The 11964-nt window shown below is 43.2% G+C and overlaps 3 protein-coding genes across 4 annotated transcripts in view; 1 reads left to right on the plus strand and 2 right to left on the minus strand.

Annotated features, from left to right (window-relative positions):
• Positions 1–2000, minus strand: part of LOC104964700 (SWI/SNF complex subunit SMARCC1-like) — an 8843-nt gene extending 6843 nt beyond the window's left edge. The window contains 6 exon segments of the mRNA XM_010793549.1: positions 83–152; positions 329–421; positions 523–604; positions 685–770; positions 1292–1411; positions 1738–2000. Of these exon segments, the coding sequence (XP_010791851.1) occupies positions 83–152; positions 329–421; positions 523–604; positions 685–770; positions 1292–1411; positions 1738–1914 (628 nt within the window). The 5' untranslated portion in view covers positions 1915–2000.
• On the plus strand, positions 1800–6502 carry LOC104964699 (asteroid homolog 1). Of its 2 annotated transcripts, none has more exons than XM_010793547.1 (7): positions 1800–1887; positions 2564–2814; positions 3027–3293; positions 3417–4399; positions 4511–4742; positions 4932–5124; positions 5692–6502. In XM_010793547.1, the coding sequence occupies exons 2-7, from the start codon at positions 2577–2579 to the stop codon at positions 6011–6013; spliced, it is 2235 nt and encodes a 744-aa protein (XP_010791849.1). In that variant the 5' UTR covers positions 1800–1887; positions 2564–2576; the 3' UTR covers positions 6014–6502. The 2 variants fall into 2 exon arrangements, with proteins under 2 accessions (XP_010791849.1, XP_010791848.1); XM_010793546.1 differs by lacking the exon at positions 1800–1887 and adding an exon at positions 2072–2256.
• A 550-nt stretch (positions 6503–7052) lies between these two features.
• The window catches only part of klhl7 (kelch-like family member 7), a 50220-nt gene continuing 45308 nt past the window's right edge, over positions 7053–11964 (minus strand). The window contains exons 4-12 of the mRNA XM_010793550.1: positions 10780–10904; positions 10347–10522; positions 9862–10036; positions 9211–9353; positions 8733–8973; positions 8370–8571; positions 7866–7963; positions 7582–7765; positions 7053–7448 (exon numbers count right to left, since the gene is read on the minus strand). Of these exons, the coding sequence (XP_010791852.1) occupies positions 7277–7448; positions 7582–7765; positions 7866–7963; positions 8370–8571; positions 8733–8973; positions 9211–9353; positions 9862–10036; positions 10347–10522; positions 10780–10904 (1516 nt within the window). The 3' untranslated portion in view covers positions 7053–7276. The remainder of the gene's footprint in view (positions 7449–7581; positions 7766–7865; positions 7964–8369; positions 8572–8732; positions 8974–9210; positions 9354–9861; positions 10037–10346; positions 10523–10779; positions 10905–11964) is intronic.

Consider the following 11964-nt stretch of genomic DNA (forward strand, 5'->3'; position numbering starts at 1 on the left):
ACAGGAAAAAATGTATCAAGTTACATTTGAACAAGCACTTAAAAGACAACAAACACACAGTCATGTACAAACTGTTACTGACCTTCCTCTTTAGAAGCAGGTGAGGGGTAGATGTGGTGACTGGCGAGCGTTCGGTCCTCAGTGAGCGTACCCTGTGTAAGAACAAACTGTTACCCTGTTGCACTTATATCGAACTACATTATGAGAGCTTTGCTTAGTTTCATATGTTTCTGTCTAAGAATACAGCAAGCTATAAACCTTTTCTCCTACATCAGTCTGGCTTACGCTCTTGTCTGCTCATAATTAACTCCCCTCTGCAGCACTTTACCTGGTGTTTGGCGATCACATCTGTAAGTCTGCTAACCAGCTCCTGGTCCAGCGTAGGGTCCACATACACCACAGGCAGTGACATACCATTGTTCTGTAGACGCATACAAAACAATTAGTTCATTAGTGGTCCCCGTTAGGCTGATAGTTGTGTGTGTTTGTGTCTGTGTGTATTAATGTGTGTGTCTGTGTCACCTGGATCAGTGATATTCCAATGGCACCAAACATCTCAACATTCCTTTCAGTTCTTGATGGATTCTGCAAGTCAAACCTACGCCTGTAAAAAGATGTAAGGGAAGAGATTACATTTAAATAACATTTCTGGTGAAAAAAGGCAATGTTTGGCATGTCACTCACCAGCCTTGCTCTGCCTTAAACTTGTAGGCAGTGCCAAGAATGTGGCAGAGTCCACCCGCTGGTCGCAGGTCCAGGAAGCTTTTTGCCTGCAGGGAAATGGTCAAATTAACAGCTGATTTTTTTTACTGGATGTCTTTAAGCTATCTTGCAAGATTATTTGTCACATAACTATTTTCCCATTTAAATTGAAAGAAGCTTTGAGATTTAGTGTGTTATTGTATCCTTTATTATGCTAATACTTCAAGACTTTTAAAATGTGTCATATTATACACAGTACAATGTATAGTGAAAATATTTTGTGCCTTGCTCCAGAAAGACGAGAAAGCAATGTTCAACTAGCCTTAAAAAGGCAGAATGAATGCAGAATTTTATTTATATTGTAGTTAAACAAATGTATATACCCAATTCCCAATACATTTCATTATACATTGTGATGCAATTATATAATTATCTCTACCCCTGCAAAAACACTATATTAACTCAACATTAATCATAAAGGATTGAAACTTTGGAAATTACTAACAACAACACAATTAGGTATTGCAGATTTAGATTACTCGGACTGAATTATGACAATTATTTCAATGACAGAGAGAGAGGGACTCACAGGCAGTTTGGTGAGAACAGGGCTGGTCGCTTGTCTGCCAAACGCATCCTCTTGGAACTGGAGGAGCTGCAGGGTGACTGCAGCCAGAGCCTGACACGAAGGGGCATCCACCAGCACATACTGACACACACACAAATATTGAAAGTGATATGACAAGGACAATTATTCGTTAAAATGCTTCAATGCAACCTACTGCTTTCTACGATAGTCTAGCCAGTTTACTGTTGTATTTATACTGTTTTTCCTCTAGGATTTGGCTACATTTACACGTCATCTTTTGCATGCATTATTGTAAATAGATGAAGCACTTATTAACTTTATCACACACATCCTGCTGGGCAGTATAAACGTAACGTTATGCAGCATGAGACGTTTGTTTACAGTCTGAGCCATTGGACAAGCTAGCAGGGGGCGGCTAGCTTTTAGCTTCCTAACCAGCTAGCTACCTTTTTGTAGTGCTTCCCGATCCACTGTCGCACCACCTCCAGCTGGGCTAAAGTCTCCGGACTCTCCCAGAACCTAGCGGACGGACTGCTGTCTTTTTTACGGTGTGCGGAAGTTCCGGAGCTGGCTAGTCTTGCCCCGGGAATGCCGAGGTTTGTTGCTCCGGACATTGTGGCCATAATAAAAACGAGATAAATCTCTATTACGGAAGAACAAAACTGGCTAGCGCGCCTGCTAGCTTTTGCGTTCTCGATTTATCTCGCGAGACGCAGCGAGATTGTGGCTGTTCGGCATGGTTTCCTATTTTTGAATAATTAAATGTATTTCATTTTCACGTTGTTGTTTTTTTAACTTAATTGAGCCCGTTTTGATTCAGAATCAGCAGTCATCGTCTTACTGTACTTTTTTAATGAAGAATACACGCCTTTGTTACACACCAAGGGAGCTTTATTTTGAAGTACAACATAACAAGGAAATAAGTACGCAAGACATGTAAACAGAAGTGAAGCAATTTGACATTGGTAAGTTACAGCTTGTATGTTGCAATGCTCTCGTTCCAAGATTGATTTTCTAACACTTGTTTGGAAATGTCCGGCATTTTGTTTATTATCTGCATTGTTTTGTTGCAGTACTTTCCGTTTTGTGTTGAATCGAACCTCATAATGCCTTTGAAAAACATATTTCCAGCTGTCTGTCGATCACATGATTTTGTTCCGTCGCATTCAAACCGCAGACTCCATACACCCTCAGACCAGACAGGCTACAATACTCTGCGTGGCACTGAATCACCAGCAGTGAGTAACAGCTTCTCCCTCCATGTCTTCCTAGGCCCTGAGACCCCATGGGTGTACATGGTCTGACCACCTATGTGGAGGGCAACAGAAACTTTCTCCAAGATGTGAAGTTCAGGGACAGCCGCCTGGTTATTGATGGCTGCAGCCTGTTTTTCCGCCTCTACTTTAACTATGGTTTGGACCAGCAGCACGGAGGGGACTATGATGCATTTACTTGCCTGCTCTCCCAGTTCCTCTCTGCATTGGAGGCCTGTAACATCCAGCCATATGTGGTTCTGGATGGAGGTAAGGATGCACTCAGGTCATTCTTATAGGAAACTCAAGTATCATTACATGCATATTTAAATGACAGGATATTGTGGGATGCTCAGTCAAAGCATCATGCTCATTTTAGTTTAAAATAGGTCAACAAGTTATTTTGAACCTGCTCCAATAATAGTTTTTTCTTCAGTTGACACACCCATACACATTTAATTTAATTTCTTTGTTGTAATAAGGAATTGACCCCAGTGACAAGAAGTTTCCTACGCTGCGCCAGCGTCTGCAGTCCAAGATAAAAGAGGCAGACAGTCTCTCCCACGGCCGCAATGGCTCTGTCCTCCCCCTCCTCACAAGAAGTGTCTTCATTGAAGTCCTCATTCAGAGAGGGGTCCCTTTGGTCCAGTGTCCAGCCGAGGCGGACTGGGATATTGCATGTTTGGCTCACCAGTGGAAATGTCCAGTCCTGACCAATGACAGCGACTTTTATATCTTTGACTTGCCAGGTATGGGTAGCAACAGGATTCTTGTAGCTTAACAAAATCAAAAAGACCATTGTAATAAATGGTAGTGATAGTATCTCACTTGATGTTTCGCTGTTGTTTCACATGTTGTTGTTGTTTCCCTAGGTGGTTATCTTCCACTCCATTATTTCCAGTGGACCAACCTGAACGGTAAAGCCTCTCACCGCTACATCTCGGCTCGTTGCTACACCACTACCGGGATCTGTCGCTTGTATGGGGGCATGAACCAGCAGTTGCTACCCTTATTTGCTGTCCTGGTGGGGAATGATTATGGCACTCCAAAAGATGCTGATGCACTCCTGGGTCTGTTAGATGCGGGTGTCTTAGTGAAAGGTGGTGGCAGGGGCAAAGGTAGAGCACCCGCTTCCCGCATTGAGGGCCTTCTCCTCTGGCTGTCTTCTTTTTCTAGTCCGGGGGAGGCCCTGGAGGAAGTGAGCAGGCTAATGGGGGAGAAAGATAGAGGACCAAGGGGAAAAAGCAGAGAGAAAGGTGGGCTCAGTTCACAGCTGTGGGCAGGAATGCAAGAGTACCACATCACGCCTCAAAGCTCTTTGGCTGGCTGGTTCTCTGGAGGTAAGACAGCTCCTGAACGACCGTCCTCTGGGATGCCAGAGTGCTTGTCGATGGCTGCAGCGCAGGGAATGTTAGCTCCTTTGGTGGTAGATGCTATTGTGATGCGCAGGGTCCTTCTGATCCCACAGGTTGAGAACAGCAAGCTAGCCAGCAGCCATTGCAGTGCAAGCAACATACGCCAGGCTATATATGGGATATTAATGCAGAGAGGCCAAGATGTCCAAGCAGAGGATATGACGGCACAAGAAAAAATCAACCAAGGTACGAGAGGTGGGAGAGGGGCAAGGGGGCAGAGAGGTGGTCAGGTCGGCGGAGGTAGGGGACAGGGAGACATCTTACCCACACAACAGGGGGTAAATGTAGGGTTTAGCAATAGTGCAGCTACAGTGCACGCTCAGGGCTCTAGTTCCCCGATGTGTGTCGAAGAGTATGACCGCGTGGATCTGAACTTAAAGAAAAACATTCTAGAGGCACATCGGCTCAGGACCCCCCTGCATCTAGATACACTTGGCCAGGTAAACATGACAACAAAAATAATGTTTTCTTGTTGAACTTGTTGTTTTTAAAGAAAATTGTTAATGTGATTTATTAAACCTTTCCTATTTATCCCGTAATTGTTTATCCAGGCTCCTGTGGCGGTTCGCCTTGGTGTACTGTTAGATGTCTTGGGGATAAAAGAGTCTGTCCTGGCTCCTGTTCCTCTCCACCTGAGGCTGGCTGTAGCAGTGATAGCTTTCTGGCGTCGAGTGGCCTCACCAAAACCCTCACAGCCCCAGGTGCAGGCTCTGGTGCTGGGCATGATTTACGGAGAGCTGTCCTCGAACAACCAGCCTGGAGCTACCCACTACCCACAAGCCAGTTAGTTGTGTTGTATATTTTTTACTATCACACCAGGTTACAAAAACTGACATGTCATGTAATAACAAGGCAAACAGCATGCATACACAACTGGCATTTAAAAAAACAACAAAAAATATTAAAAAAGGAAAGAATGCAACATCTTCTTTTTTTTAGGATATAAAAACATGTTGCTATGTGTCATCTTAGACCCACAGCTAAACTGGGCTGCGGAGCGTCAAGTGTGCGCAGGGCTGGATCGGCAGCGTGTGAGGCCAGGGGAGCGACGTGGATTGGATGTTGGAGCGGCTCACAGTTTTAGCCAATGGCAGGCCTGCCTCTGGAGTGCACTGTGTCTTAATCAGCTGTTGCTGCTGCCACTGCCTGAACCCCACATATCATGGTAAGGCACAATGAGAGATTGCATTACATTGCCCACCAATGAAAACCAGAGCTGCAACTAATGTGCTTTTTCTTTAATAATTCAGTCTATAAACTGTAGCAAATATTTACACATTGCCACATTTGTCATTTTCATCATAATTGTCTTGAAAGACACCACGTCCAGGACAGTTGAGGCATTTGCACTTATAGTTGTATGCCCAAATTACAATTACATTTTCTCACCTGTGTGATCTGGCCATGCAGCTAGTTTTGGTTTTATTTGCAGAGGTATGTTTCCCTGGAGATGTTTTTAAGGGCCCTTATTGTGATTGAATTCTGTTGGTGCAGATTTATACATTGAAATATACTGAAAAGAAATGAAGAATAATTTAGAACCCTGTTATAAAACAGTACCTTGCTAAAGGGTTTTTTTATCGTATTTTTCGATAGAAATATATATTTGTAATCCTATTCACTTCATCTGTATCAGGTTGGACCTATGGTAAAACAAAACATTTTAGCAGATACCACCATGTGGAAAACAAAATGTAATTGGATTCCTTCTCTCCCTCTGTGTGTGTTACAGGTTGTACAGTGGTACTCTGGTGCACGGCCTGCTCAGGTACCTGAAAGGGGGCCAGGCTGCTGAATCCCTCCTAGCTGGGGGTTCCTTTTCAGTTCATCTTTACTCCTCCCTGCTGGACGCTGTGAGGAGCCGCGACTCCAAAACCCATCCTTCCTCTTCAGCAGCAGGGAGGGGGAAGAGGGGTGGAGGCCGGGGAATGAGAGAGAGAGGGAGAGGAAGAGGGAGAGGGGGGAGAAGAGGAAGGGGAGGGGGGAGAGGGTCTGAGGAGATAAACAACAGGTTTGCCCTACTGATGAGCGAGGATGAGTCTGATGACGATTGATGAGGAGAAAAATGTACTGATCGATATTAAGCAGTTGTTTTGGGCCAAATAGGGGAGGATATTCCAGTGTTTTATTCAGCGACACATCTTAATATTGACCACTGAGCTTCTGCCTATGTAATCATGTTGCATTTAATTAACTTCGTCACTAATGTTTATCTGCCTATCTTCTGTTGCTGACTCAAATGAAAAGATGTCCATCAAGCAAAATGTCTTTTCCCCAAGCATACTCTTGCCATATTTTACGAGAGCTTTATTAAAGTAATGTCACTGTAATTAATGCACGTTTTTAATGTGACAGTTTTTATTAAATTCTAATCTAATCTAATTAAAAAAAGTACATTTACATTTTATCATCTGTTGACCACAAAGGAGTATGGCAGCTAATGTCATTTTAAGGAGCAACTTGTAAAATCTAACTTTAACACAGATGCCTTTATACTCGTGAATTTGGTGCTTGACTTACTTATCTTTCTATAATAAAAAATATAAATCAAACTTATGAAGATGTTGTTGTTTTTTCAAAATGATAATAAGTCTGTGCATTATAACTATGATACCAATTGTTCATTATATCCATGATTATATCGCATTCACAATCGAAATATACCACTTTTTATGCAAGCCCTACGAGGATGTTCACATGAGTAAGAGCTGACAGGCCTTGCATATTAAAATCAACTCCATTGTTGATTGACGGCCTAAAGTGTAAGGGAAACTTCTGTAGCAATGGAGAGTCAGGACTCAGAGAGACACGAGGAGAGTTGGAGCTTCGATGTCAAACACTGGTGGTTTATTACGAGTATCGGCCGGAGGATTCACATCACAACTCACACAGCCAGAGGTTCTGACTGCACGGGAGAGTTGCCACATCAATTCTGAAGCGCCTCTCTCTCGCTAGACCTTTTAACAGGTTCACAGAGAGTAATCAACATAGTAAAGGAGATAACCTAAACATCTGGGAACACTAGAGATGGCCTAAACATCTGGGAACACTGAATCAAATGTCTGACCCTTATGGCCTCGAAGCCAGCGTTCTCACAACCATAAACCATTTGTGACCGAGAGTTGCCCGGTCATAAACTGGGAACAACAACATATCGCTGAAGCAGCACATTCCTTAAGGGAGATAACAGACGTCGGTTGGTCATAAACGTCAAAGGGCAAAAAGGTTAGACGTCCAGGAGTCCAGGAGAATGATTCCCTAACATAAAGTGTCATCAAAAGTCACAACTTAAAATATAAATGAATCTTCCTCTTGTCCTACGAGGATGATGAGGTTGAAGCAGACGGAGAGGTAGAGGCAGCAGCTGCAGCGTGTGGCTGAGAGTCTATGAGGTCCATGTCTTCGTCTTCGTTGACTCCACAGGTGTCGACCACACAGACCAGGCAACTGGTGACGGGAAACGCTCGCACCTTGCTGCAAGACACCCATCTGAACACACAATAAAACTGACTTAGAGGGTTTGAAATGTCAAAAAATATAGAGGAAAATATGATTCAGGGTTTAGAGTCATAAGTAGAATATCTACTTATTTATTTGCGTAATATTTAGTGAATGCACTGACCTGTCGGTTTCAGTGTGGTACTCCAGGACGTGTCCGAGCCGCCCCACACCTTGAAACCCTGCCAGCACATAGATGATGTCACCGACCACTGCACACTTCACTGTTATACCTCGCCACGGCATCGGCGAGGCGGCACGCCACTCATTAGTGGCTATGTCGTAGTATTCCACCGAGTCAAGTCCACCTGTAAAGAAAACACAAAAACTCCATCATTCAGAGGCCACATATGCTACAACTACTATTTCAAATAGTAGTATAACATAATTATGATAACGTGTTTGTACCCAGTGCCCCCTGCCCTCCAACAGCATAGATCCTGCCGTTGACCGCCACCAGCCCATGGTTCTTCCTGACCTCTCTCATCTCGCACAGCTCCCTCCATCTGAGGACAGAAGGTTGGAGACAGACACAGGGACAAATATGGGTTTAAGGAAGAGTGTAACAGAGAACAACATTACCTGATTCGAGCCCTTTAGGGTGCATGTGCATATTATTATTATTGTGAGGTACAAACTTTGAAACTCAAGTTTCTTTCTAATAAAATGAATAGTTTTGACTGGCATGTCTCCCTGCTTTTTTTGTGGAGAAGCTTCTTTGACCTCCTGGCCTGATACAATCTTTTAAAAGCACATTAGTCAAAATAAAAATGTTGTTCTTGTCAATTTGAACTGGTGGCTGTTCTACTGAGACTTTGGGATTCTCACCAAACAAAATCGATTTGATATTGTTATGCATATACTTTTCCTCCGTTTTGCTGTATAATTCTGAATCATTTTTGTGTGACTCACTTTTGAGTGCTGGGGTCGTAAACCTCACAGTTATTGAGGACCCTGCCAGATATGTTGTTGCCCACCGTGCCTCCACAAACGTATATGAGCCCGTTGGCCTCCACTGAGCCGTGGCTGCAGCGAGCCAACAGCATGCTGGTTTTCACCTGCCATGACTCGGTTCTTGTGTCGTAGCATTCGAAAAGGTCCAGGGCAGAGCTGCCTGTGGACACACACATGGATCATGGTTAAATCCTTTCATAAGGGATGACTTTCTACTATGGAGAATTCTCAATGTCCACTATCCCCAACACAGTCAGTAAACACACAAAGCATCCAAATTCCCAGGTTTCAAGTCCACCACTTCGACCCGCCTGTACTCACCCACTTCTGACCCCCCAGACGTGTAGATCTTGCCCTGTGAGGCACAGGCAGCCAGGCTGTCACGAGGCGTGGGCGGCCCCAGCTTGGAGTACCAGCTGTCCTTTAGGACGTTGTAGCAGTCCATGCGCTTGATGGGGAAGAGCTGTGAGCCCCCCAGGATGTAGACCACGTTGTCCCAGAAAATAGCTGTGGCATCGCGCCGCTTCTCGAAGGGGCAGCGGATGTCTGTCCATGAGGAATCCTGCATTAAAAGCCAGATTAGAAATTAAACAGTGTAAACTTTTATTTCCATTGCCCTAACTATATACAATGTTAAAGCTGTAATGCTTGTTTTTGAAGTATTTGGTCTGATTAAAATGAAATGTACTCTTGAATTATGTAAGATGTCAATTACAAAAACTCAAAGTCTTGGTTCTGAAATTGAAAAATGTACCGAACAAAAGAATATAAACCTAAAATACATGTACTGCCTTGGTACCTTGGGGTTGAAGTAGCGGCAGGATTGAGGCTGGGAGCCCCCGAACAGAGCGATTCGGTAGTCGTGCTTCTTGCGTCTCGGTCGGCTGCTCTCTCCCAGATCCTCCCGGTCCTCCAGGGACAGCAGGTGGTAGCGCATCCCACCTGGGACAAAGGCGTCAGGGGTTTTATTGTTGGTGTGTGTACGTTTTGATATGCTCTTTTGAATCAGAATCTTAAATATGAGATAATTTAAGACATTAACTCAGGGTTGGGGATACTGGTGGGTTAACACCATCTTTGGTGGTGGCACACATTTTAAACATTTGCAAGAGCCCTGCCAAAAACTCAGAATTTTACTCTCAATAATAATACATATTTTATCTTTCACTACTATAATAGAGTATGTCGAGATGGGTTGCATCCAGTGTAATGTAATTTTTCTAGACCTAGTAGACGATGTGACCCTTTACTTATTACACCAATATTTGTGCGCCCCTTTTTTAGAATAAGCTACAAACCTATTGTTGTTACATTATTGTTACTAAGCTTACACTTTTATCCAAAGCGACTTGATTGTACGTTTAGCAAATTAACCACCTAAACCATAGTCTATTACCTAAACAGTCTATTGTGTGTAAAAATGTGTGTGTTTCTCTCTCTTCCTACTTACTGATGACCATCTTGAGACACTGTGGGTTGTCCTGGATGAGGGGCTCAGCCTGCACCGTCTTTGAGAGGAAGGTTTTGGAGACCAGAGGAAAGCGAACACACCCCAACACTTCCACCATGTACTGCTGTCTGTTACACACATCGTACTTCAGCCATCGTACTGCTGCGTCATATATCTGAACACCAATTCAAAAAACAGCAACATACAGATTATTGCTGGCATTGTTTTTGCAAGAGCTATGAGTCATCTTTGTCATGATGTGTTGAAACCATATTTGTTTGGTTTTCCAAGTTGTTCTTTGGATAATTAGAATGTATTGCCTTTTTTTTTTTTAAATGTTGTTAGGGACTTATTATTTTGCACTAAAGATAGCCAACAAAGGTACATCTATATCAACAACTATGATATGTTTGAAAAAAAAAAAAACATATTCCTAAAAATAATAGCACAAAAGATATGAATTCAAAGGATGTGTAGAAGTGTACCTGGGCCTCAGCTCGGATAGTGAGCTTGTCCTGGTGCAGTAAGTGTGTGAGCTGTTTAACGTCCAATTGCAGAAACTCATCCAGTTTGTAGACTTCAGTAAAGTGGAGCTCAAAGAAGTCGTCTGCTGCAGCCTTCAGGTCAGGACAGTCCATACAGTCTGCCAAGGAGGAAATACCTGCAGGAGGACAAGACAAGGACCAATCACTCCAGAGTAACATGATGGGGCAGGACGCAACAAAACACATGTGTAGGACAGATAACTTTAATTCTACTTTTCTAGAAAAAGCAGCTGGAAGTGTGCACCTTAGTAATATAAGTGGTATTGATAATTGATGCTGGGGAGTCCATAGATAAAGCATCAAAGGGCTCAGCAAATGTTGAGGTCACAAACGATGATATGTGATTTCACCTTGATTGTATTTACGTTCTTACCAAGGCAGTTTGTTGCATCAATTTGTCCTTTGAGGAACTCCACACACATCTTCTTCACAGGCTCAATCTGGTACTGGTTGGCTGCATCCAGCAATGACTGGACGTTACTGCTGTTCACAGAGATCCTGGCACACACACACAAACTTCATCATTAAAGTGATGCATGTGGCTGTTTTGAAAGCAGTTATGATTAGCATCACCAGAGGCCTGTACTACGAAGCCGGTTCAACCTAAGCTGGATATGTTTGAGTTACCCGGCTTACCTAATCCAAAACAAACGCGCTCTCGCTAAGCTGTCCTACAACGCTGGTTATCAACTCGTCAATCTAGTTAGGTACGCGTTCACATGAAAGGGGTGGTATTTGGAGCATTCGACTAATCAAAAAACATGGACAAGCGTACTGATAGCGCAGCGCGTTATACTTCCTGAATGAAAAGTCAACTATAATTAAACAAATATGAAGACGTTAAAATCTTTAAACATCTATGACTTAAACACTTTCTCCAGGATAAAAGCCACATAGTTGCACCTGCAAGGTGAATACAGCTGGTATAACAAAAAGTGTTTGAATGCGTACATTAACAGGTTTATGATATCACTGCCCCGTCTAAGACACGATCTGACTTTAATTACATTTGACTCGAGTGTTTCGTCAACTTAATGTGTTGCTTAAAATAATACTTCTGCATACAGTATGTGACACTGTAAGTGTTGTGCAACACTTACAGTGTCACATACTGTATGCAGAAGTATTATTTTAAGCAACACATTAAGTTGACGAAACACTCGAGTCAAATGTAATTAAAGTCAGATCGTGNCGGCGGTCATACGATGGCTTATGATGCCCCTCACGAATGCCCCGATGTGTTACGATCAGAGCCGAATTTGAACATTTCCTTTATCGTGTGTCCATCTGGTGTCAAATTTCGGGACAGTGTGAAGGGCGCGTTCTCTGAGACCTGCCTTTACTTGGGCCAACTGTATTACCAATGTTCACCGAACTGGAGCCTGTCCTAACTTCTTCCTTTTTTATCTTAAAACGTGGTTTGAACCTGGACAGAAAAGGAGTCTTAAAATGAATAAATACAATCCCTTTCTAATCCAATACTCAATGTATCCCACATATTTCTCGTTCCTACGACCGCTACGACAGAAACAACAACACTAACTGTGGCGCTCACCTA

Source organism: Notothenia coriiceps, unplaced genomic scaffold (assembly GCF_000735185.1).
Source record: "Notothenia coriiceps isolate Sejong01 unplaced genomic scaffold, NC01 NC01_scaffold00037244, whole genome shotgun sequence".
Classification (NCBI taxonomy): Eukaryota; Metazoa; Chordata; class Actinopteri; order Perciformes; family Nototheniidae; genus Notothenia; species Notothenia coriiceps.